The 24,980-nt window shown below is 40.2% G+C and overlaps 2 protein-coding genes across 2 annotated transcripts; one reads left to right on the top strand and one right to left on the bottom strand.

Annotated features, from left to right (window-relative positions):
* Nucleotides 1-1,199: 1,199 nt before the first annotated feature.
* Nucleotides 1,200-13,608, bottom strand: LOC113570150 (tyrosine-protein kinase JAK1-like). Its single transcript, XM_035536071.1, has 24 exons — nucleotides 13,416-13,608; nucleotides 13,011-13,219; nucleotides 12,656-12,779; nucleotides 11,016-11,145; nucleotides 10,614-10,777; nucleotides 10,020-10,359; nucleotides 8,811-9,008; nucleotides 8,408-8,565; nucleotides 8,202-8,316; nucleotides 7,481-7,676; nucleotides 7,029-7,132; nucleotides 6,475-6,627; nucleotides 6,303-6,390; nucleotides 6,072-6,199; nucleotides 5,800-5,935; nucleotides 5,389-5,540; nucleotides 4,986-5,136; nucleotides 4,220-4,314; nucleotides 3,686-3,878; nucleotides 3,406-3,530; nucleotides 2,965-3,137; nucleotides 2,662-2,779; nucleotides 2,360-2,470; nucleotides 1,200-2,158 (listed from the first exon to the last, which is right to left on the bottom strand). The coding sequence occupies exons 2-24, from the start codon at nucleotides 13,189-13,191 to the stop codon at nucleotides 2,033-2,035; spliced, it is 3,459 nt and encodes a 1,152-aa protein (XP_035391964.1). The 5' UTR covers nucleotides 13,192-13,219; nucleotides 13,416-13,608; the 3' UTR covers nucleotides 1,200-2,032.
* A 444-nt stretch (nucleotides 13,609-14,052) lies between these two features.
* Nucleotides 14,053-16,844, top strand: LOC113570152 (leptin receptor gene-related protein). Its single transcript, XM_026998388.2, has 4 exons — nucleotides 14,053-14,156; nucleotides 14,659-14,734; nucleotides 14,826-15,012; nucleotides 15,194-16,844. The coding sequence occupies exons 1-4, from the start codon at nucleotides 14,141-14,143 to the stop codon at nucleotides 15,308-15,310; spliced, it is 396 nt and encodes a 131-aa protein (XP_026854189.2). The 5' UTR covers nucleotides 14,053-14,140; the 3' UTR covers nucleotides 15,311-16,844.
* The last annotated feature ends 8,136 nt before the right edge of the window (nucleotides 16,845-24,980 follow it).

Below are 24,980 nucleotides of genomic sequence, written 5' to 3'. Positions count from 1 at the left end.
GGTCATATGATCTGACTCTTCAACAGCGCAAAGTGTGAGTGGCAAATAAGAATAAGAAGAATAAGAAGAAGAAGAAGAAGAAGAAGAAGAAGAAGAAGAATTGTTGACATGGTTATAAGCAGGAGTCTCCCTAATTCTCAGCAAAAAATGTCATGATCATTTACTTTACTGAATTATAGTAGTTTGTGCATGGTGTCTAATACCCAAAGCTGTTCTGTAGCCTGGTTGTTAATTATTGTCATATGTTGTCACAGGTTCAAGATTGCATATGGTCCAGGGCTGAAAAAATGTACCAAGAGGAACCTGGCTCGAGTCAACCAAATGAGAAGAATCTACTTGCTCTGTAGCTCTCCAGGTGACTTTTGTGATTAACAGGCCTTCCAATGGTCTGCCAAAACCATGTTTGTATATATTTAGGGGACAAATTAGCGCAGCATCATTTTTTTAGCCTTCATTGGTTACCACAGCCATTGAAAATACAAAATGTGTTCTTTGTATTTACATTTATGGCATTTAGCTGACACTTATCCAAATTGACTTACAATTATGACTGAATACAATTTGAGCAATTGAGGGTTAAGGGTCTTGCTCAGGGAGCCAACAGTGGCAACTTGGCAGTGGTGGGGCTTGAATTGGCAACATTCTGTCAAGCACCTTAACCATGGCTTTCCTATGTTTGAACATAAATACTGTTCAGATTTAAGGAAATACTCTAAGTTCTCTGTACAATTTGGATGTCCCTGTAGACCTGCAGACTCCACAGATTTCTGAACGAAGGAATTTGGTCAGAGACCTGGAGAACCAGGAATGCTGGGAGGGTGAAGTGGACAAGCTGCTAGCATGGACACACTCTCTCTCCTTTGAGGAGCTAGACAGACAGTAATTTGGAGTCAAGTGGGAATGACAGCCAGGCGGAGATGACTTACTGAATTTCACAGTACTACATATGTAGCCACAATAAAGACTGCAGATTTTTTTTTTGGTTTATTTCAGCAGCTATGGAGACATGATGTCTATTTGTCCTTTGAGTTATGCATTGCTAAGGCCTGTAGCACACAGTTCACAAATGTGCGTTACACTGTGTTATATATGAGTTAGCAGTAGCATGCTTTTTCAGTAAAACAAGCATTCCCAAAAAGGTTAAATTTAGTTAAATTAGATAAAGAGGTCAATAACAAAATACATTTAAATGCCACCTGTGATGTCAAGAGGTTTAATTTTTCTATATTCACATACTATGTGTGTGTCTGCCATTTTCACTGGAACTTTTAACTAGAAGATAAAACTGTACGAGTTGTTTATCTGGATGGTACATTTTTTTGCATGTAAAACACTTAACATTACTACACTAAACCTAATGAAAAAAAGCATTAAACAAAAAAAATGTGAAGAGTAGCAATTATTTTCTATGTGTTCTTCCCCCATCGGACATACTTTTGACTCGCAAGTCTTTCATTATGATGACTTAAAGCACAGTGAAACACAGTTAAGATTCACATCTGTCTACTTACAGAATGTGCAGAACAGAGCTTCAACCGCAACATAACTAAAGTTGTGTGAGAAAGTAAAAACAAAAGGCAGTAAGTCAAAAGAAGGTTGTAAAATTGATCATCATGACACTTTATGCAAATAAACACTTCCCAGATAAATGGTTCACAATTTTTTTTGCACAGTACCATATTTAACATTAAAAACAAAACTAAAAACAAATTGCTGAAAAAAGTTTAAAAAAATAGCTGATTATGTGATAAATGCATGATAAATCTTTTGTAAGGGTAGCAGAATACCACAGTTCCAGATGAATTCTTATCGGTTTTTCTCCTTCTTTAAGTGGTTGTCTGTATATTTAAGATTTATAAAAAATACTTAGCAGTCACATTGTAGCAAGGACAAGTATGGGAAATGACAGCACCTCTGTTCATTGCCAATAAACATAAACCATAAGTGAGATCATTCTAGAAGTGATACAGAATAGGTGACTATCCAGATGAATCAGAACCATCATGTCTGAGGGCAGCTCAATCTGAAACACTTAACAGCTGCGAACTGAGCTGAGCTCCTCTTCGGACAAGAGTCGTTCAAAGACTGTGATCAGGTGTGTGAAGTCCACCCTGTCCTCTGGGGCATGGGCCCAGCACTTGCGCATCTGGGTGTATACCTGCTCCAGGGAAAGAAGATAGACCATGTTGGTGAGTTGATGAATGTACATGGGTCTGTGTAAGTGTGAGCTGAGATGAAACATTAACTTGGATACTGATACATGTTTTAGCATGGTAAAGAACTTGTTTCATCAGGCTGGATGTGTGCCATGTGTAATAGTTAAAAAGCCTTTCTCTGTCATGGTGACAATGTATCATACCATATCTGGGCAAGATGGTGGGCATGACAATCTCCACCCACCCTCCAGAGCTTTCACTAATCGCGCCATAGTCATCTGCCCTTGTGATGGACCAACCATGTTCAGGAACATCTTGGTGATAAGAAGCAAAAATATGACAACAAATGAATTTCTGGCTCAATCAGTGCCATCATTTAGGACAAAACAAAGTCAGTAGACAACCAAACATCCACCAAACCTTGAGATCTATTTCACACTGTGCACACTAAAGTGTGCAAGGGCAAGGCACACAGGAAATGCAGGAAAACAGCTGCACAACTTACCTCAGGGGGGCTACATTTGCGGTCACAGTAGGTCATGAGTTCATACAGTGTGACTCCAAAAGACCAGACATCAGAGGCTTTGTAAAACTTACGGTGGATCAGACACTCAGGGGCATACCTAAATGAATAACAGATGACCAGTTCGGCATAGCAGATGAATAATTACAGGAGAAATTTGCTCTTGTGTGAAGCCTTTTAAATCAGTCGCTTCACTTTGAATACTTTATCATATACCATCAATATATAATTACATTTACAGCAATTGTCAGAAGTTTTTTCCACGGAGTGGTTTTGATTCCTCACCAGTACACGGGACTGTCCTGTTCTTCCTTTACTGTGTAGTAGTTTTCGTTATTTTTGATGCTCTTGGTCAGACCAAAGTCTCCAATCTTCACATGAGTCTCACTCTTTACCAGAACATTGCGGGCTGCCAGGTCCCTGTGGATGTAGTTCTGAGACCCTAGATAGTCCATTCCCTGTAAGGTACATCATTAGATCAATATTATAACAGAGATTTAATATATTTAAACCCATTATGCTCCCATTTATTAAAACTGCGTTAGTACACAAAATGTACATTATAGCAATAAACACCACTGGCCTGCATTTTGGAGATGTTTTTTCAAGACTATAAACTCCTACATACTAAATGTCTGAGTCACTTTCTCATTTGCATAATTTAAAAGTCACGATCACAATGATGGGAACATGTCTCAGTCAGCAAGCTGTGACATGCTTTTGTACCTGGCATATCTGCATGGCATATAGCAGAAGCCTATGCTGGCTGATCTGGGCCTTTTTCTTGGGTAGATAGTCCTTCAGGCTGCCAGCAGGTAGATACTCCATAATAAGCTTGATAGTCCTCCCTCCTGTGAGAGATGTTCAGAGAATATGCATCGGTACAGTCCACTCTTCACTTGTCTTCCATGTCAAAGCCCTGCCATGCTAAAATGTGCTGATGTTTCCATCCACATGCATTGGTGTGCTATCGCTCTAATGCTGGTTTCACGCCTGTGTTCCTTACCCTCCTCGGTGCAGATGCCTTTGTATTTGACGATGTTCTGGTGGTAGAGCTCGCGCATGGTGCTGATCTCACGCCTCAGGTTGCAGCTCTCCGGGCCATCGCTCTCCGACTTCAGGGACTTCACAGCCACCATCTGTCCGGTGTGGTCCCCATAGGGATCGTATATGCAAAGCTCGACCTTCCCGAAGTGACCCTGTGACACGTTGTTACACATCACAATTTTACACAGAATAAAATTTCTTCCAGTTAGTTCTAGAACTGTGATTTCAATTAATTGCACATCATGTTCAAGGAAACCCTTGGATTCACACTGCAATAAGAAGTGCTAACGGAACTATGAGTATGAATAACAAGTATCTATGTTTTCCAAAGCATTTGTCAAATTAAGTTATGAATGTCATGAAGAAGTCTTTAGTGTTATTAAAAGTACATTTGTCAGCATTTCATTAAATTTTATCTGTGCAGCTTATTAAAAAAGTAGTTGAACCATATACTCTTTACGCATGTCAAACATAGAATATTCTGCTCCAATACCTCTCCTAGATCATCTATTTTCTTGAGAAATCTGCTATCAAAAAGACTGGGATCAACATCCAGCGTAGGAATGGCATTCGACCCCATAGAGGGCTCTGTGGAGGCAATATAAGAAAGATGTGGTGGGTTAGAAAATAGTTCATGGAGTTAAGCAGTAGATGGGCTTGGGGAGAAGGAGACTCTTCTCTACTAGCCAATATACTCATCTACTCTGCCAGATCTGAGCTTTCTCACCCCTCCCTGTCTTCTTAAGAGTTTCCTAGGGTTCTAGCACTCCACTCTCATAACTTCAGTCAGGAGGTCCTAGCACCAAGAAGAAGTTGGCCAGACCTTTGTCCCAAGTTCTTGTCATTCTTTCCTCCATTCTGTATTAATTTTCTGTGTTTTGCATTCACTCCTCAAGCCAGATTTCATTAACTGAAGATGTAGTCTGCACTCACAAACTATTTAATGTAGTGCAATAGCAGTCGGTTTTGACTAAATATCAATAGATTCACATTTTCAGTTTCACATTTTATTTATATAGCACTTTTTACAACAACTGTTGTCACAAAGCAGCTTTATACATGTCAGAGACCAAGCCCCAAGTGAGCAAGTCAAGGGCGGCAGTGGCAAGGCAAAACTCCCTAGAGCATGGGAAGAAACCTTGAGAGGAACCAAGACTCAGAAGGGGGGGGGGGGCATCCTCCTCTGGCCAACAACAGACACTAATGTGGCAAAAACAGTAATATCAGTAAGGAAAGAGGGTGAAATGGCTGAGTCTTACTCTGCTCCTTGATTCGGTCCAGTTCTCGGACTATGGCCCGGAAGAAAGGTCTCTTTCTGGGGTCGTAGTTCATGCACTGAGTGATCAGGTTGGCCAGCTCGCTGCTGTTGGGAATCACTAGTGTGCCCTCAGCTTCGTAGAACCGCTCTTTCTGCTCACACAAATACACGCATACACACACACAGACGTTGATTAGGTATGGTAAACTTGGCTGAGATGTTGTGAGATAAGCTAGAAAGAGGTCCAGCTCTTCATTATGAGCAGTAACAAGGGAAAATGATTTTTGTTTTCTTGGCCCTAAAAAAATCCCTCAATTTACATATCGGTTCCAGAAACAAACAAAAACAAACAAACAAATAAACAAACAAAACAAAACATAAACCTAGTCAAACAAGCTAAGCACCTCTGTGAGTTTCTTGTCCCTGAGCGGTGCCTCTCCGTTGTAGCAGATCTCCCACAGTGTTGTACCAAAGGCCCACTTGTCCACTGCCACACCGAGCGCTTTGGGGTTCTTCACACACTCTGGAGCAATCCAGGGGATCCTGCTAATACATTCTGCCCAGAGACACAATGCAGGGAAGTGGCAGAATATGGTTAAGAGATGCATTCTGTTTTACTCATTATCAAAAGAGATTATATTTGCTGATATTCTCATCACACCATCCCAATAAATAATTTCTTCACCATGGACTGGCAAATAAAACCAACTTGTCCATCTTAGTGAAATGACTAGGAGTAATGAAGTAACACCATTGTTGAGTTCAACTGATTCTACATACACACTCTGTTCTGAACTAAACAGCTCTGTGTTCACCTTCTCTGTTGAGTGCAGTGATAGGTACACCAGGCTCACTGAGCTTTATGAAAGGAACTCCTTGTCCATTTAGACCATGTTTGGCCAACAGAATGTTCTTTGTGCACACGTAGCCATGGACAAGTTTCTTGTCTTCCTGTAGGAGAAGAAAAGGAGAAGAAAACCCTACCTTGAAGACCCACTCTAATATTTGCAGTAGTTTCAACATGTCAAATGATAATATCTGTATTGTGTGATTCCTTGTAGTGTGTGTCCACTTTGTAATATTTTACCAGGTAACTGAGGACGCTCGCAAGCTGGTCAGCAACCTGGAACTTCCAGGAGGGCGTTAGCTCAGAGTGATGGGCACGCATGAACATGTCCAGAGGGCCGTGCAGCACAAACTCCTCCACCATAATAACTGATGAGAGAGGTGCCATTGCTGGCTAGTTAACTGTATATGCTGAATATGCTCATCTGCAGAACGTGTACAGGTGTTATCCTGGCGGACAGGAGACACTTACTGTCCATGCTGTGCATGCAGATGCCATGAAGGATGGCCATGTGCTTGTGAGAGATCTGACGCATCAGGCTCACAGTTTCCAGGAAGGCCTAAGTAAGGAACACAGGCGTTTGAGCATGCTGGAGTCGTTGCTTTGTAGAAAAAGCCCCAGTGTGGAATGTGACCTTGCTTACCGAAATGTCCTTGTTTCCCGCTCCCAGCACCTTCAGGACCACCCTGACCTCCTCAGGGCTCTGGGTGCCCACTAGACCTGTATCCGCAGTGTTATGCATCTTGAGCCAGCCTGAGTAGATGTTGGTACGAGTTCCTTTGCCCAAATGCTCACCCTATGTAGCAGACACAAGGTTTCATACATATTACTGGCCTTATACCTGTATACCATCGGATGCTATTCACAATGTTTCAGACACTCTCCATGTAATTAATCAATGGTCATTTTTCTGGCCATAGGACCATATATTGACAGCAAATTATTTTCAACAGAGCAAAGGTATTTCTATTGAAGTGGTTGGTGAGTGCAAATGGGTTTAAAAGGTTTGATGTCTTGATTAAATAATGATCATGGCACATTTACATGCATGCAAGAGGAATCAACAAGAGGAAGTTCAGCGTAACAATTCCTTAGCATGATTTAACAAAAAATCTGATTACAGATTACAGCCTCCAATGGTACAAGGCCAGTAGCTCAGAGTCAGGACGAAGGCCAGAGATGGTGCAACTGTCTGACCTGAACAATGTCTTCTTTGTTAATCCTGTGGAATACAAGCTGACTGGTCAACGAGGGTGGTGCAACCAAATCAGGCCTTGTCACCATTAAGAGATTGGACAGCTCTGGAACACAACCCAGCACAGAGAAACAAAACATTACACCAGTATAACTAGTACATAATAGCTAAATCTTGTAGAGGGAGAAGGGAGCACTGGGGGTGGGGTTCTTAGTAGAAGAAGACAGCAGGCTTGAGGATGAAGAGAGAAAGTGATAGGTGCGTGTCCAGCAGTCAGAGTGGATTAGCAACACCACTCATTTTTTCAGGTTTTTTTAAACACTACCTCTGGAAAACCCAACTCTCATTTTGAAATCAGACTGCGATGGATAGATGGAAGATGGCAGGTCTTTCCTTTCGAATCCATACTAGTTTTGCCAATGTGTTACTTGATTCAGAGCATTTTGAGCTCTACCTCTTGGTTGCGGTGGGCAGCCTCGGGTCAGCTTCAGGGTGGTGCTGTCTGTACTCAGACAGTGGCCCGACAGCTGGTCTGTCAGCTCCCTGAGAGTGGGCTTTTCGATATTAGTTCCACACAGGTGATAGCCACTCTCTGTCTTCTCAATCTGGAAGTTCTTGAATGTCTTGACTGTCCCACCAGAGACATCCCGCTGGAAATCATCACACAAGACAGGAAAAAGTGGAAAGAGTTCACTGACTGTCTTGTTTGTAACCATGTCCCAATTGTTTGCACACACCTGCACCTTGTTTATCATTATGTGTGTGTATGTAAACCTTTGTATGTGAGTAGCACTTTGTCGGTCTTTGATTCTTGTTGTACTTGTAGTCGTATTGTGTCGATGTTAGACATCACATGTATTCATGCTGAAGGTTACATGTGTGTGTGCCATTGTGTTCTTCGATCATGTGTGTCAATAAATGTCTGTCTACGTTGAAGGAGTCTGTGCATACTGCTCCTTGCCCTGCGGCACTAGGGCCGTCACAAATAGTAACCCTTTAGCAGTTATTTGATTCTAAATGCTTAATAAGGCAGCATACAGAATAATCACACAAATATACTTAGAGAAATAACTACTCAATCATAAGCTTTAACAGTAGAGAAAATACCCACTATAGCCAGTTTTACTGGTAATAATACAACATATCAAAATGATTTGTGGGAGCACAAAACTGACCTCAGTACAAATGACTGTGAGCAGAACGTGTTCATGATCAGCAGAGCTCCAACGGAGAAGGTACATGCCATCCTCATAGCCCTCCTGCTTCAGCTTATGAATGGCATATTCAGTGCTGGAGACAAGCAGAAAAGGTCAGGCCCATCTGCTCCATCATGAGTGTGATTCTGCCTGGCTTATATTTATATATTGTTGCACGCGCTCACCTGATTGGACCATGACATCCTTCATGCAGGTTAGTCTCCACTGACATGGGTGCCACCTCTGTGCACAGGAAGTGATGTGCATCCACAGTGAGCCTGAAGTATCCGTCTATTATACTGACAAAGGACAAGGCCTCTCCATGGTTACCCAGTTGCAGTTCCTGTTGCAGGCAGTAAAAACATAAAATGTTTGTTTTCACATGCTAAACTCATAGGCCTTCCTCCCTACTACTATCTGTCTGGCAACAGCAGTAGAGTTGTTAGGAGCCTGGAGACAGCTGGGACTCAAACCTAAATCCAAATTATAGAGAGGCTCTCTTTTTTTTTTGCCAAGTATGCATTCAAGGAAGCTAAACAAGTTTAACATGGTTTATCCTGACTTTAAACTTATTCTTTTTTAACTTACCATCCTTTTGTTGTCTTGTCTGTAAACTGTCACCAAACACTTCCTGATGACAACATGCGTGAGCTCATGAAAATCTGAGAAGGTCATCCAGCCACTGTCTTTGGTTGCAACAAGTGAGTCATTATTCTGTTGATTCTGAGGCCTTCTGCCCCTGCTTGATTTCCTCTTCTGAAGGTTGCTCCATGGGTTTGGCAAGTTCTTTAGAATAAATATTTACAAACCTTAGAGGGCAGTACTCTCATTTCTATACTTGTGGCATTCTGCCAAGACATGTAAACCTACTACATTTTGAATTGGAAAACCAAATCGAGGGTGTTGGCCATGCACATTAGGAAACATACCACTGGGCTGAATTTGTATGAAGAAAGAAAGATGTCAGATCTTATCATCATTTATCATCAACAGAAGAACTCATTCCTGTCCTAACTGCAATTACACTTAGATTCCACTTTATTCAAACAATAGCAGAACTTGAGACAGCTGAAATATAAGTCTGAAATATAACATAATTTATAACATTATTTAAATTACAGTCTAATTTGAGACAGCCTGAAAGACAACACAGAAATACCGCACCACTCTATCAATCTGTCACGAATAGGGCTAGCCCCAGTCAAGTTACCATGTCCAGATGAGCCCCCTCCCATAAGACCAATAGCCAAAACAGATCCAACTCACCTGAGTTCTAATTATTCACACCTAATCTTTATCCACCCTGGACCCACCCTGCACGCTCTCTCTCCCTGCATCAGTGCAAAAAATATTGCCTTTCTCGTGATGCATACCAAGTGTACTCAATTTCTGTTCTCCTGGCTATCAATCTCTGCTCTGTTTCTAGACTAGGCCTGCCTCCTGACCCTTCTGTGCTGCCCGGACTCTGCCTGCCCGTGTTGAACCTGGACTGGACCGGCAGCTGGATAAGGTTCTCTCCTGGACTGGGAAATGCTGGCTTGAGGATTAATGAATAACCTGCTTCATGTTGTTAATAAACCCTCTCACAATTGGATCCTCTGCTGTCTGAGTGTTGCATTGTTTCACAAAGCAAATATTTTATTCAGATGTGAAAACCCATTGAAGCCTTTCTATATATTTGGGCTCACTCTTCAAATATAGTGGTCAAAACAATTCTTTCCTGTTACTGAATTCACACTTTAATATCCCCTGCACATATATTGCTTGAGCTAAATCAAGGCAAGTATCTCCTCTTACCTCAGCTGGAACCTTTCGCCATTTAATGCCACATACTCCGGATACGAGCACGAGATACCGGGCTCGGTCCTCTCCGCCGGAGCACAGGGAGGGCTCGTCGTCTTCGTGGATGTTGAGGGACGAGGAATCAAACACCTCACAGCCAAAGTGCTCTGTGAGGGTTTCCAGAGTGGAAATATACTTGACCTTCAGGTCGTGCTTGCTGATGCTGGTGCTCTTGATGGTTTGTTCGCTGAACTCTTCCAGGAATGCCTTAAACACGTTGGCAATGCGCAGGCGAGTGAGGAAGTTCCTCTGGGAGATGGCCTGGTTCAGAGTAATGGGGATGTAGTTTTTGTACCTAGCAACAGCAAAGATGAGGAAGCAAGGGCATTGCATTGACTAAAGTGATATGATTATTGTGTATTATCAAACAGAGACAGAATTATAAACACTGAATAGCAATGTCACTACTGTTGATCACTACTGTTTGTTTTTATAAACTATTCATTAAAACATAAATAAACACTATAGGATTATCAAAGGTGGTTATTAAAAGTAGATAAAAACTGTAAGAGTTTTGGTTTTTCAACAATTATGAACTAAACATTTTACTTGAATTTCTTGACTAGTTCCACTTTGGATAGTTTTTTGTCCATGGCTTCATGGGAAATTGCCATTACAGCCATGCCCAAACATTCATTCTCTATCTGTTGGGCATCTTCCTGGGTCTTAGGGCCTCGCAGTGGGGCCAGGCCACTCTGGAAGTCATGCTGGCTCTAGAAAATATATACATATACAGTACATATACAGTACTTGAATAGGATTTCCAAACTTTAAACACTGCTAAACCCACAACAATTTCCTTTACATTTTCACTGGTGATTTGGGAAGCAAATTTACTGTTAAGGCAGTTGAGTCATGTTCTTGTTCAAGAGGAGTTCTATTTTAATATAAATTTTCTATTTGATTTGACTATATTCCAGAGCACCAGCATGGGTCTGTAGGACATTGTACCTGTGCATAGAGGTAATCCAGAGAGGCTGCATCCAGAAGAGCTGTTCCTTGAGCGTTTGTTCGTTTGTGAGTATGTCGCAGTATAGGTGGAGTGTCTGGATTAGTCCCATGCCAGTTAACAAAGTAGTACCTGCGTCAGAGCATACAACACTAATTTAATATCTATAATATTTATTTATTTAATTTTAAAAAACTTTAGATATTTACTTAAGTACGTATGCATAGCTGATTGTAATGTTTGTATAAGAGGATCACCAATATATGTAATGTCTGTGCAAGTGGACAAGTGTCTTCCTCTGTTAACAAGGATAATCCAGCGCCTAAACTTTTAATTTGCTTCTATATCCATATCAGGATGGTTGTACATGTGTTCTCTGATTCTCCCTCCATATACGTTCAGCTCTGCTTCAGTAGCATAGCAGGCTGCAAGTATCTGACAGTGGTCTCACCATCAAGCATGCTTATTAGAATATTAGGACCATGCACAGAGCATTTTCAGATAGGAATTATGAGCCAGTATGGTTGGTTTTTAAATGGTGTTTTAGGATTTTTTTTTTGAAAATATTTGCTTAATGTTTAATATATAATGCTCTAGTTTAGTATCATACAAAATTTTTAATACTTTTATAATACATTTACTGGGATAAAATATACTGCAACTGGACAGTGTCATCTAAAATAACGACAACCTTGCTTGTCCCACAAGCTCTCATTAAGGAATATCACATCAGAAATGTGTTTTACTAACCACAATTACTAACTCTACTTGTGCTGTAACTAATCCTTTACATGAAGGTGCAATAATTTGTATAAATAGACACATATTTGTGAATAGAACCAATCAGATGTCCAATAAAAATACAATAACCAGCATTCTTTGGGGACTCTTGCTAATAGACAGCACATGGCACATCCGAGGCTCAAACTCCAGGACCAGGAAGTTACTTTGAAATGCTTTTACCTTGTGCTTATATCAGTATGTTTTTTTTCTGTCAGTTCTTTCCATCTGTCAAAATATTTTGGCAGTGACACATTGTTTGTCTATTTGTCTTTTTTTTTTCTGTACACTACAACACATTAAACATTAAATGAAACAACAATTACGAAAAGGGTTGCCTGATATATTAGAGATTCTTTCACTGTAGATTTGCTTTGAGGTTTTGGCCTACAATAATTTTGTGTTTTTGTTTGGTTTTGTATAAACATGTACATGCAAAGCAACAACCCCAAAAAACCAACAATAATCCCCCAAACCCCAACAATGCTTATAAAAATTCTTAATAGGACAAGTCAGTTGCCTATCCTAAGTCCAATTCAGTGTGTCTTGCATTTAGTAAAGGTAAAACGGAGGCAGAAAGACCACATAAACTGAAAAGACCTGTATCACTTATAACTCAAAGACAGCCAGCATTTGGTGATGTCCATATGTTCAATATAATTCACCATAAACAGATCCTTTGAAGAAAATCAGACATTCTGCACTTTAACCATGTCTTTATGTTTTATTTAAAATTGAATACACTCAGTCAAAACAACTATGTCTTTAACCAATTACTCACTGAACTTAATGTTAACCTACTTAAGAGTTTTTAGACTTCCATCCCAAACAGACTGGTTTTAGGTGTACGGTCACGGAATACCTCATACGATAGTGCAGCTTTAATCTCGTCCTGTCATCTATGGTGAAGGTGTAATTAGGAGAATACCAGATATTTCCAGTTTCATTGTAGAGGGCAAACAGACAAGTGCACAGAGGAGACAGACCTGTAAAAAGAGATCCGTTTAAACGCTATTCCAGTAACGCTCGCACACACACTTCTTATTAAGGCTAGTGTTAAGGCACCTTCACATCTTTTTTAAAATTTAATTTGATATGTTAATTTAGCTCTTTTTAAAATACACACATTTTATTGTCTGCATGTTTCTTTAGTGATCATTACTTTACGGCATTATGCGTACTTAATCTACATAATCTGTCGGTATGGCTATGCTCACCTAACTTCTTGGCAGCCTCGATACACAACTCCTCCGCTGAAAGATGACCTTTGTGGTAAATTAACTGGTGTGTATCCGGCAGGTAAAAGTGTACTTCAAGACCTTGTAAAGTCACTGGCGACGTGATCTGCGACTTATTTATTTTTTGTAACTTTGCGATGATTTGTCGGCCTAAATCCATCTTGACAACATATAGGTTACTAAAGATTCTGGAGAAAATAAAAATTCACAGACTTAAGTACAGTAAGAAGTTGTGACAGAATAAGGGAATAAAGGTCAAATCAACCGCTATTTCTTATACAGGATAAACAACAACAGGAGGAACACGAAAAGACTATGTTACACATAGACTACTCAAAAACGAAACTCCATTACTGTGATCCCAATATATCAGAGCAAGCTTACCAATGGCACTGTTTTCCTCAGCAACTTAACAGAACGCCTCCCTGAGAAAACCTTATAATGTAACGATCCATTTCTGTATTTTATTATTTCTTATAACATATCCGATACATAACAAGGCACGTAAACTGGCTTCCTTGTAAAATAGCAGCAGAAGTTCTCGTAAACGACACAAAAGACGTGACCAGATTGGATCATGGTGATTTCCGCTTAGACAATTATATTTAACGCTTTAATGGCTAAAGAAGACTAGTTCGTCGTTCGGTGTCACCACTCAAGCCTCACAGGTCCTTTAAGGCAAACATGTTTTGTATGAAACCTCATTAACAGGAAAAACTGACTCACGGCCCTGTGAAACAGAGCAAGATAGACACTTTTGTTTTTATCAAGTAAAGGGGTTTGCGTATTTTACGACGGTAATATCCAGGAATAAGCAAATAGTCTTGCGTGTAATATCTATGATTGTCCGTGTTCAATGTGGGAAGGTCCCCACATTTCATAAAAACAAATTAAAAAATTCGACCAAAAATGTATCTAGGCTGGTTTACAAGCAGATGTACGATAATGAAATGTACCCACTTTTTATTCCACAATGTCCGCCTTCTCCTCTCACCAAACAATGAGGTAATACTCCTTTAAGAAACTTAGACGCGTTTGGGGAGGAAATAGGAAGTCTGTGGCATGAACATTTAACACAAAGAAACAAAAACGAAAGAAATTTGTGAACGATGGCCGGGATAAAAGGTGACTTTGATCCTTTTTAGTACAAATTATAAACAGAATTTTGTTATAATAAAAACAAACAAGCTACGTGCTAGTTTATATATAATTAGCTACAACTAACGTACTCTCTTGAAGACGAATAAAGCAAAATCCAGATGTTTATTTCTATGTTTATGCAAATTGCTAAATTTTAGGGTTAATTAGCTAGCTAGTATGCCTAAAGCTATTTGATGGTGTAACATAGTAAAGACTAACTATTCCAACAAGTGTCATGATGTAATTCAGCGGAAATGTGTAGTTGAGTGTACACCGACATTATAAGCGAGTTTCATAACATTTAAAAGGAAACAAAACAAATACAGAGAAATAAACTTTGCCTTCATTCGAAGTGTTTGTGTAATATTCCAGTTCTCGAAAGTGTTTGTTGAATACACCATGTCCAGTTGGTGGCAGCAAAAACCTGACGCTTCACATGACCCTCATTGTCAGCCATTTAATAAAAACTGTTGACGTTCTATTATAGCTCTTGTCGGCTTGTCCTTCAGTGGTGCCCTTGGACTGACATTTCTGCTCCTGGGTTGTGCATTGGAACAATTTGGGTATGTTTTGTTGCCTGCTTATCTGGCATCCTGCAATGTCTCTCAGAGGACTGAGCATTCTGACAATACCTCATGTGTGTCATTCCCACAGAGTTTACTGGCCACTGTTTGTCCTGATTTTTTACGTGCTGTCACCGCTCCCACACTTCATAGCCTCCAGATGCAGCGATAATACAGATTCTTCAAGCAATGCATGTAGGGAGCTGGCCCATTTCCTCACCACTGGCATCGTGGTATCTGCATTTGGGCTGCCCATCATACTGGCACGGAAGGAAGTGGTAAAATTATCCCTCTTTTTTATTGTTTTTTTTTGTTGTTGTTGTTGTTGTAATATTTATAACTGATTTATGGTGATGTTTAAATAGTAAAACTTTTTCAATGAACACCTTGAGCATCTTTAGGATATATTTGATAGAACATGAAGCAAATTAAAGTGACTGTTCATTCTCACCCAAACAGGTCAAATGGGGGGCATGTGGTTTGGTGATGGCAGGCAATGGTGTTATCTTCCTCACCATTCTTGGTTTCTTCCTGATATTCGGTGGCGGGGATGACTTCAGCTGGGAGCAGTGGTGAAGGTCCAGGAACAGCATGTTGCTCAGTGGGGAGTAAACACGTCCTGGTTTGAAGTTAGGGAGGGAGTGCAATATAAGAACACTAGGGCAGTACTTCACTACTAAGGTTAATGTGCTCCCATGACAATACTGATGAGGTTAAGAGATCTAGGGGTTTGGAGTATGGACATAAATTGAGATGAGTGGTTGTACAGTAAGGTTATACTTTTGTTTACCTCACAGTGTTTTAGTGAACCACAGATTCACTTTAAATCAGTAGTCATCCAACTCTGTCATGACTTCTTTAGATCTAACTCTTTAGATCTAACTCTAACCCTTGTCTTTCTTGCACTTGGTGTGTTAGATTAGTTATCACAAATATATTTTGAAACCAAGTTGCAAAAATGTTTATATTCTGGTTACAGGTATATAATTTAGATTCTTAAACAGTTTTCTAATAATTCAGAAAAAGATATCTTTCTGCCCGTTAAATTGTATATCATAGCCTAAGCAAGTTCTTCTAAATCAAAGCTTATTATTAATTTTTCCTTCATACCTGATTCTTTCTTCTGTACTCTGTGCCCCCATGCCATGTGTACAATTCCAAACTATTCTTAATTGCAGATCATCTTTATTATACACTCTAATCAAAATGATTATACTAACCAAATTACTATTGCTTTTGTACTAACCAAAGCTAGGCTATATCTCTGTGGTTCTGTAGGCTAACACTGTTGAAACCTTTAGGCAAATTTAGCTACGGTAGATGTACTCATTTCCCTGTCCATGTCCACTTCCTCTTCCCTTTTTGGCCAGTTTTATTTTTAATTGAATTATGGTAGCTGTCTGCTGTTTATCATTATCAATGTACTGGTATTTTAATTAACATCCTATTTAGCCCTTAATATTCTTAGATCTATGTTTACATAAGCATTACCAAAGCACACCCCTTTCTGTCCTTCCTCTTTCTTGATGATGAAAGTGGACTTAATATATAGTTATAATATCTAAAACTAAATATATAGGGCAAATAGGGTTGGGGAAAAGCCATAGCAAATGAGATGTGCCTTTATTAAATGTGTACGTGGTGTTGGTTTCCATCTTTAAAAATCTTTTCCATATTGTTTTATGGAGCATAGTTTAATTTCTCCTTAAATCACAGTTCTCCATACTTGACATATTCTGCTCATGTTTCCTCTAAACTGACATTATTTATCTTAATGTAGGATGGCACTTTCTGTGGGAAGGTTATGTATAGGCTACAATATCTATGCACCTCAAAATGCACATATTTTAGTAGCTTTAATGTCATGTGAAACTTGGCTAGCTCAGTGCGTTTATCATTTCAGGTTTCCTAGAAGTATTGATGGGACATGTGGATGGTAATAGAAGTTGTCTTTTTTTTCTGCTGTGTAATTTTTCCCCCCATTCTCCTGAATATGACACATTAGTTTGCAAACTATTCATATAAACATTGTGTCTACTTTCTGTATTCACATCATCTTTCATTTGATTGTGTATATACCATTAAAAAATAAAGTACTTGTATTCAGAAATTTTGATTTTCCTCTTCCTGAAATGTTAATCAAATTTATCCTAACATGTAGAGCCACACTACCTTAGTAGCAACTAGTATTAATTCCGACTAACTAGTAGCATTTAAAGTCCAGCTTTGACCAAAGATCACAGCAGATTCTTGGGCGTATGGGGGAACTTTGTTAGAGTTTATCTTGGGTTATTTTGAGGACCTGCTTGTACATCTACATCCTCTTAGGTGCTGATCTTAATTTCCTTTGAGCACTTCTGTACTTGTTTTAATGGCCTATATTAAATGTCTTCTGTTTGGAGCTAAAATGCTGGCATAAAACACAAGACTTCTGTCCCACCCACAAGCTTTCTCTGCTGCAGGTTGGCATTGTCCAGCATTTACAGACACATACACAGACACACTCATTAATGGCACTAGCAGTGATTCCAAGCTTTTATGAAACCAAGCCATGTTTTTTTTTTCTATTATACAGCAACTTTCATCTTCATGAGGAGTGCTATTTCAGACCATTTCCACTTGCTTGGGCACGTGTGTAAATAATGTAGTCACTATTAATTTACTGCTCTGCATGACATTGAACACTGAAATGGTATACCTGTAAATCTGGTGTATTATAAACCATGTCCATAAAGGAACACCTCTTGGTGAGTGGATAGGAATAAACTATGATTTACCCATTAAGTATAATTTATTCATTTGAGGTTTATTTTTTAAAATTATTTGGGTCCTTTGACTTATTATGCTTACTGTGGCCAGCCAGAAATTCATTTAATTTCTGTAGTTCTGTGTTGCATTTTTCCATTTTACACTGTAATATTGAAAGTGTCTCTTTACTATTGGAAGATCATAACTCTGGAATAATGGATGTCTTATCTCATGTGTCGAAGACCTGTCACCACATTCTTTTAAACTGCTGGTCAAATGTCTGTATTTTCAAGTGTCCCCTTGCACACTGAAATAAAACGCCATGGACTGGGGCCTGAATTGAAGCAGAAGGACACACATCACTATCGTTAGACAGTGGCCTCGAATGGCCATTCCTCTGGGGAAACCTCCCAGCATGGCTCTAATGGCATGGGCCTAGGATCAAGACAGCATTTTCACAGCAGTCGCCACACAGTGTTCAGGCTTGGAGCGTTTGAATTAACCCAGTGCTGTCGTTTGATCAAACATTTTTCAAGCCATCCCTCTGGGGGCAGATCAAAGTGTGGATACATCTGAAGTTTGGAAATATTTTCTAGGCCTATGGTGGAAGGGCAGAGTGATGGAGGAAATTAGAGAACAGAGGATATAGACAGCATTTTGTCCAGATGCAGCTGGCTTGCTGTATTCTGGCTTTCTCCTGTCCTTTGCTTTGGTCCCTAGGAGTTACACAAAGTAAGTGGTCTGCAGACAATGCCCACAGTACTAACAGTAATGACCATCACCCCTACACCTTGCCCCAGGGAACCGCTCTGTTTTTAAGTGGACTCATAACAGCAGTGTTTAAAAGATGGGCTTGGTCTAACCTAACACAGACCAACAGTTTGACTATATATTCAGATGAAAAGAGCATTTGGCTTTAATTTTGGTCCATGAGTGAGATTGTGAGTATGATTTCCTCATTGATTCCAATTAAATATTTGGACTACACTATTTTTATGGAAACCCACACTATCAATAATTAGCCATTCAACTAGTGCATGAACATGTGATCAAAATATTCTAATTGGCATCGTTAGGACAAGAGAACAAGTGAATCTGCCTTTATTGAGATACTGAGATAATTCTGAATTTTAAACGATCCATAGAGTTCTGTAAGTCTGGATTTATAATTTATGATTTAACTTCATGCCCAGTGAATTTATAATTCCTAACTTATGTTGAGTTATGCAGGTTTTGAAATCAACTAATATACAGATGCCAATCAATGCCTATTCACATCAGAAAGTGAATGAGTCCTTGGATGGAAGAGTAGTAGTGCTTGAGAGAGCTGGCCAAAGTTGATGGTTAGAAGAAGGGCCCTCCAGTGGCCATGGATATCTGCACCAGGACAACCGTTGCCTGGAAACAGCCTTACAATTTATTTATTTATTTATTTTTGATAGGTAAGGTTGGCCTTGAACATGGGCTGCAGAGACATATGCTGCACAGTGCTTTTGTGTTGTTTGACTGGTGCATGTGGCTACCCAAGACTTGATGAATGAGCCTGTTCAGACTAATGGAAGCCTGATGTAAGTACAAAGGGCTGGATAAAGGATTAATAACGGTGCTTACGATTCCTGTGTTGATCACTCTTGCTGCACTATTTTACACTTGGTAATTTGCCACTGCACTAAGTCAGGTATGTTAGAGCAGGGAGAACACTAAAATGCAATGCAAGGAGCCCCAGGACCCATAATAACATCACTACTGTATCATTGTCCTTTTTAATCCACCTACACGTGTTACATAATAACAGTTCACAATAATCTGTTCTATATGTGTCCTAGCTATTTTGGAATGCTAAGGGTATGTATGAATACATTTTGGAATTTTCTTTCATTTGTGAGCACAGCAGAACATATTTTAGAAAAGTCAGTGAGGAACAGGTTTAACTGAATACAAAACTGAAAACCCTTGATTTAATGTGAAGTTTTGAACCTAAGCTTAATTGAGGTGGACAGGAAAGGTATTTTAAAGGTATGATGTTTGCTGTTGTTTATTGTTTGAGGTATATTGTTTGCTACTGTAGGCTACGTTCAGTTATTTGGTAAAAGAGAGTGAGAGAATGAGGGAGAGCAAGAGGGAAAGGAAAAACTGACACCATTCCTGACAATATGGGGAGCTTATTGCTAGTTGAGAGGGACTATTTTTCATCTGCCAACCCTTGGAGAGGCTATGATTTCCAGATTCCCACCAGTGATTTTGGGTTTCTGTCATTGTTGTAGAATTCATAGAGGTCAACTGCTAGTTTCAGTGACTCAGAATTGTTATTATAAATCACATGGTTGCAGAGTAATGAAATACATGCAATGCTTTTATGTAATCAGAAAACAAAAAAATGGTTACTGTATTCCTGTCTCGCCCTGGTCAACACCTTGCCAACCACACACACCTGCACACACCATTCGCCAGCCCCAATCAATCCCATATACCAATGAACATCTTATTAGTTCACTGAGTGCACCTGTTTCTTGTTTGCTTTTGGGTAGCTATTCCCTCAGCTTCCATCCAGCCTAACTTCGCATTAACAGGAGACAGCCACGCCATTCTGAATACTTCTTTCTCACTTCCAAGCCTGCATCCTGCTGCTTACCTCCACACTTGCCCAGTAACCTGCTTGATTGTTTCTCCTACTCCTACTCATGCACTTCTTTTTTTTTTGCCACTCACAAACCCCAGTGCCATGTCACAGAACGCAAAGCTGACAGAACAGAGTGCAGTGAGTCAGACCTGTCCGAGGCAGACCTGCCTGACTGAGACACTTAGTCTGCAAGGCACCAGTATCATATACCAACTGCAAGAGCCGGGGGAATAATCTGTCATCTCCGAGCTTGCCTGATTCACTTGACCAGCTGTGTGGAAGCTCTCTCAGTGGGTCCTGCCCCCTGACAAGTAGCCCTGTAAGTCACATGTCCTCCAGATTTCGCTACTATCACATTGCTACTCTGGAGGACTACAATGGCAATCCCAGAAGGGAGAGAGGACTTTCTGGTCCAGTGCGAATCATACTATGCTTACCAGCCAGTGATGCCAGGTCACACTAAAGTGACATTTTGGATCAGCCTTCTCACCAGGGCTAAAACCTGGGGCACCATGCTGGTGATCACTGATTCCCCACTGAGGCATGTTTATCCAGACTTTGTGAACAAGCTAATGGCAGTGCTTCACCACTCAAAGTGGGGTAGAGCCTGTGATCAAGCCTTGCTACAACTCAAGCAGAGCTCCCACACAACAGCGGAGTATGCCCTAGCATTATGCATGGTGGCAGCCACTATTGGCTATGAGGAAGCCTTCATTGATTTGTTTTTTGTAGAGACAGAGGAGAAAGCCTGCAACAAGAAGGCAAGGTGTCTGGATGAGATTGTGGACCAAGCCATCAGTTGCCAAGACCATTCACTTGCTACTGCAAAGGAGCATGGACTGTGCTATAAAGCTTGTGGAGAATGCCAATACGCCCCATTGTCAGCTATATCCCTTCTGCCAAGAAGATAATCAGGTTATAGAGCAGTACACTCAGGAAGCCTTAGCTCAGGATTATATCGACCCTTCCATGTCTCCTGCCCATGAAATTATCTTTCAAGGAGTGGAAACACACAGGATAGATTGTGCCCAAACCCAGTCAGCATCTTCTTTATGGTCTCTGCCCCTATAAAGACTATAGGACCTCATACAACACACTGGTGAAGTAACTCACCCCCTGCCCCTAGGTCAAGCTAGATCTATGCAGTTCATGCAATTTAATATTTATTAAGGAAGGGGATGAATGGAAAACCACCTTTAGCAAGGTCTCAGAACATTATGAGTATCTGGTTCTTCTGTATGGCCTAACTACCACCCATTCCATGTTTCAGACATTTATTAACAAGGTCTTTGGGGAGTCACTGGGTATATCCATTGTTGCTTACATCAACATCCAGATCTGCCTATTCTCCCAGGACCAACTTATCCATAATGTGCACCAGGTGCTCCACACTCTTCTGTGCAATAACGTATATTGCAAGCTGGAGAAGTAAGAGTTCCATTTGTGCCAGGTCAATATCCTGAGCTATGTCATCAATGAGACCTCTGCCACTTGTGCTTTAACAAGGTCAAGACAGTAACAGAATGGTCCCAACCTCAGATGTGCCATAAACTTCAGCGCTTCTGCTCTTTCAGTTCTATGGCCCAGCCCCTTTCCAACCTCCTCCAAGGCCAACATACACATTTAACATAGTCACCAGTGGTGGAGAATGCACTCACTGCTCTCAAAAAGGCATTCACCACCACCTTCCAAACCCCAGTGACCCCAGTATACTATTCATCATTGAGGTGGATGACTCTGATGTGGGTCTGATAGGTCCAATTCTTCACCCCATCTAAGAGAAATTACAGCATCAGTGGCAGAGAGCTGCTGGCTATGAAATTGGCCTTCGATGAGTGGAGGCACAGGCTAGATGGTGCCCAAAACTCCTGCTCATCACCAGCCACAAAAATCTCCAGTACCTACAGACCATCAAGAGGCTTAATCCCTGGTGCTCTGTGTTCTCTTGTTTCAGTTTCACCATCACATACTGACTCTGTTCCAAAAATACCAAGGAAGACACCCTCTCATTCCAGTTTAGTCCCACAGCAAGGCCAACATGCCAGGAACCCATTTGGCCCTCCTCTTGCTTCCTGGTGGCTCGTGAGTAAGCTCTGGACTAGTTTCTAAACTCCATTACCCGAGCAAACTTGCATCCACTCTGCCCCAACAACAAGCTCTATGTACTGCCACAATGCTGTGCCCCTCTACTCACTTGGACACACATCTCATCTGGACCTACTGGGAACAGGTCAACTGGGATCCACACAGACCAGCCAACTCCTTTTCACACGTTACTGGTGGTTGTCTATGTAGTGGTTCATCAACTCATTTGTGGTGTGCATTCTCCTGAACGACATTGGTCACACATCACTGTTGAATATGCATGTGATGGATCTCCTGGAATTGGACAGTCACACCGCCATCCTCAATGTCTTTGACAACTTCTCTAAAATGGTCAGTTTTATGTCCCTCCCTGCCCTCCTCACAGCACTAACCGACTAACCAGATATTGTACCTAAAGCTCGTCAGGTCCTTACACCGCACTCACCTCTAGGCCTACCCCATCATCCAGGTCAACCCCGTTTCCAGTCTTTGGCAGGCCCTTGGTTGAGGGAAATACTGTCACATCCTCTTCAGCACCCAGCCGACCACCCACACCTGCACACATTGACCACAAATGCTGACCACAAAAGCTCCCATTACCAAAGAGTTTTTTATGTTCCAACAAAGCACCTTAGGTATGAAATAGTTTTGTTCTCAACTATGCCAAAACATTCTATACCTATCTGGAATGTTTACAGTGATTGAGCCAACCAGTTTGAGAGTAGGGCACTCCGCAGCAAAGAGCCTTCTGAGTGATGCTGCAGAAGTTTGGTCGTGGCCATACTGGCTGGCACTGAAGGGCACCAGTGCTCCTAAACTCTTTAGCAGTTATTGAATGTAAAGGTAGTCCAGAAGTAATTTAAATTAACTGAATTATAGTAAATATAATAATCCTTTGGTTGATGTTACAAATACATTTTAAAATAGGTAATGAGTAATCTGAAACAGAATACATTTTTAAAGTATCCCTCACATCCCTGGCTACAAAACATTTGTTCTTGTACATAATAGGGTTTCATTAGAAGCCAGAAAACTCCTTGTGTGTGAGATTTAGTGAGGTTCAATAAATCTTTGTTTGTGATCAAAATTTTGTATTGGTTCAAACAGTTTTGGAAATAAAATGCAGCAGAATAAGTTTCTTATTGTTTTTTTTTTAAGTTTAAAAATCAGCAGACCAAATCTGAATTTAATGCCATGTACATTAGAATGTCCTAGCTAAAGTAAACTTGCTCTTTACTTTAGTGCATGAATGTCTTCTCTTGTTATGAAAGTATATATAATGTCATGTGGTGCACTCATGATGATTGTGTGTGTGTGTGTGTGTGTGTGTGTGTGTGTAGAAGACATCTTGTGCTCCTCTATATTGTATGCGATCTGTCATTTTTTGAAACGCTCTGTAAGAAGCATTGAGTCTTCCCTCCAGTCCTGGTCATGCACCACCTTAGTTTTTCATACTCTAGCCCCCCTGATCCAAGACAATGAGCAATGATGTGTAATCTTAAAGGAGCAATAAGTAAACTTTCCAATGAGTCTTCACATTATAAAACAAATGAAGCCATTATACTGTCACCTAATGGCCTGGAGGTCTCTGTACTAAATCTATTGTAAACATGTGGAGGACCCGCTCTATAGAGCATAAAACAGTTCAAGTTTCAAGTTTGGTTTATTTGTCACATACATAGTCATACACAGTATAACTCGCAGTGAAATGATTTGAGGACTACAAAGCTATTTGATTCTTTGGTTCATTTGAGTTGAACTTTATAGAAAAATGTACATCTACTTTCATAAACGTTGCTACTTTTGGTGGTAAAAATGACTTATTGCTCCTTTTAAACTTTACTGTGTGTGTTTATAATATGCCATGTAAATCCCTTTGTCATATCTACTGTATTTAAATTTTTGCAATGAAAATTTAAGATGTGTGCTAATGTAAGATCAGTTTATTTGATCTTACATTATCGATACTAAGTCTGTTGTGTTTATTTCTTGTTCTGCTGTCAAACCTATGAACATGTTTCTTAAAGACTATATGATTAAAAGCCTGTCTAAATGATCAATTATGATGGATGTTTTATTTGTGTGTGTGTGTGTGGGGGGGGGGGGGGGGGGGGGAACCAGACCACATTAAATATGGTTATCTTAATATATGGATCATAAAATTGTTACATTAATTAGTTGGGAGTGGGTAAGAGGATTAAACATGGTGTTTTAGGGCTAATTTGCTGCAAATTCTGTTCTTTAAGATCGGTGGATTGGAATATAAAGATATCCCTGTTTGACTTTTAATTTAAAAGATTTTAATTACACCAGCTTTCTACATTCACACGAAACGGATGTTTTTAACACATGACTGTAATAGTGTATACTAGGTAAAGCACATAACACACCACAGTGTTTATCGATTTTTTCTTAAATGGAGAATGTTAAAGAGACAGAAAGAAAATAGTTTTTCTTTTTTTTTAATTGTGAGTTGTACAAAAAGAACTGCCATACGGACACCTAGTTTTTATATAGCCCACAGTGCTGGTAGGAACAGAATTAGCAGCAGGTCAGAAATGTGTACAGAACATCAATACTTACTTTAAACCGAGAAAAAAAATAAGATAACACGAAAAGAAAATCGTCTTTTTGATGTAACATAGATGCAACATCAATGACATGCGTTTGTGGCCTCCAAATGGGTTCCCAGTCATTAAGAAACCAAAGCCAATGAGAAAAGGGGGGCGTTCCTGTTTACAAGAACTTCCTAAAAACAGTACCGCCCCCGGCTGCAGTGTGGCAGGCGGTTGA

Source organism: Electrophorus electricus, chromosome 18 (genome assembly GCF_013358815.1).
Source record: "Electrophorus electricus isolate fEleEle1 chromosome 18, fEleEle1.pri, whole genome shotgun sequence".
NCBI lineage: Eukaryota > Metazoa > Chordata > Actinopteri > Gymnotiformes > Gymnotidae > Electrophorus > Electrophorus electricus.
The sequence above is the reverse complement of the archived record's forward strand: the minus strand, read 5'-3'. Positions and strand labels throughout refer to the sequence as shown.

Coding starts and splice junctions, on each gene's coding strand:
- LOC113570150 (XM_035536071.1), bottom strand. CDS start 13,191: ATGGATTTAGGCCGACAAATCATCGCAAAGTTACAAAAAATAAATAAG. Junction 7,677..8,201: donor TCACAGTCATTTGTACTGAG/GTCAGTTTTGTG, acceptor GATGATTTCCAG/CGGGATGTCTCTGGTGGGAC. Junction 6,200..6,302: donor CTGCATGCACAGCATGGACA/GTAAGTGTCTCC, acceptor CTCTCTCATCAG/TTATTATGGTGGAGGAGTTT.
- LOC113570152 (XM_026998388.2), top strand. Junction 14,735..14,825: donor TGTGCATTGGAACAATTTGG/GTATGTTTTGTT, acceptor TCATTCCCACAG/AGTTTACTGGCCACTGTTTG. Junction 15,013..15,193: donor TACTGGCACGGAAGGAAGTG/GTAAAATTATCC, acceptor TCACCCAAACAG/GTCAAATGGGGGGCATGTGG.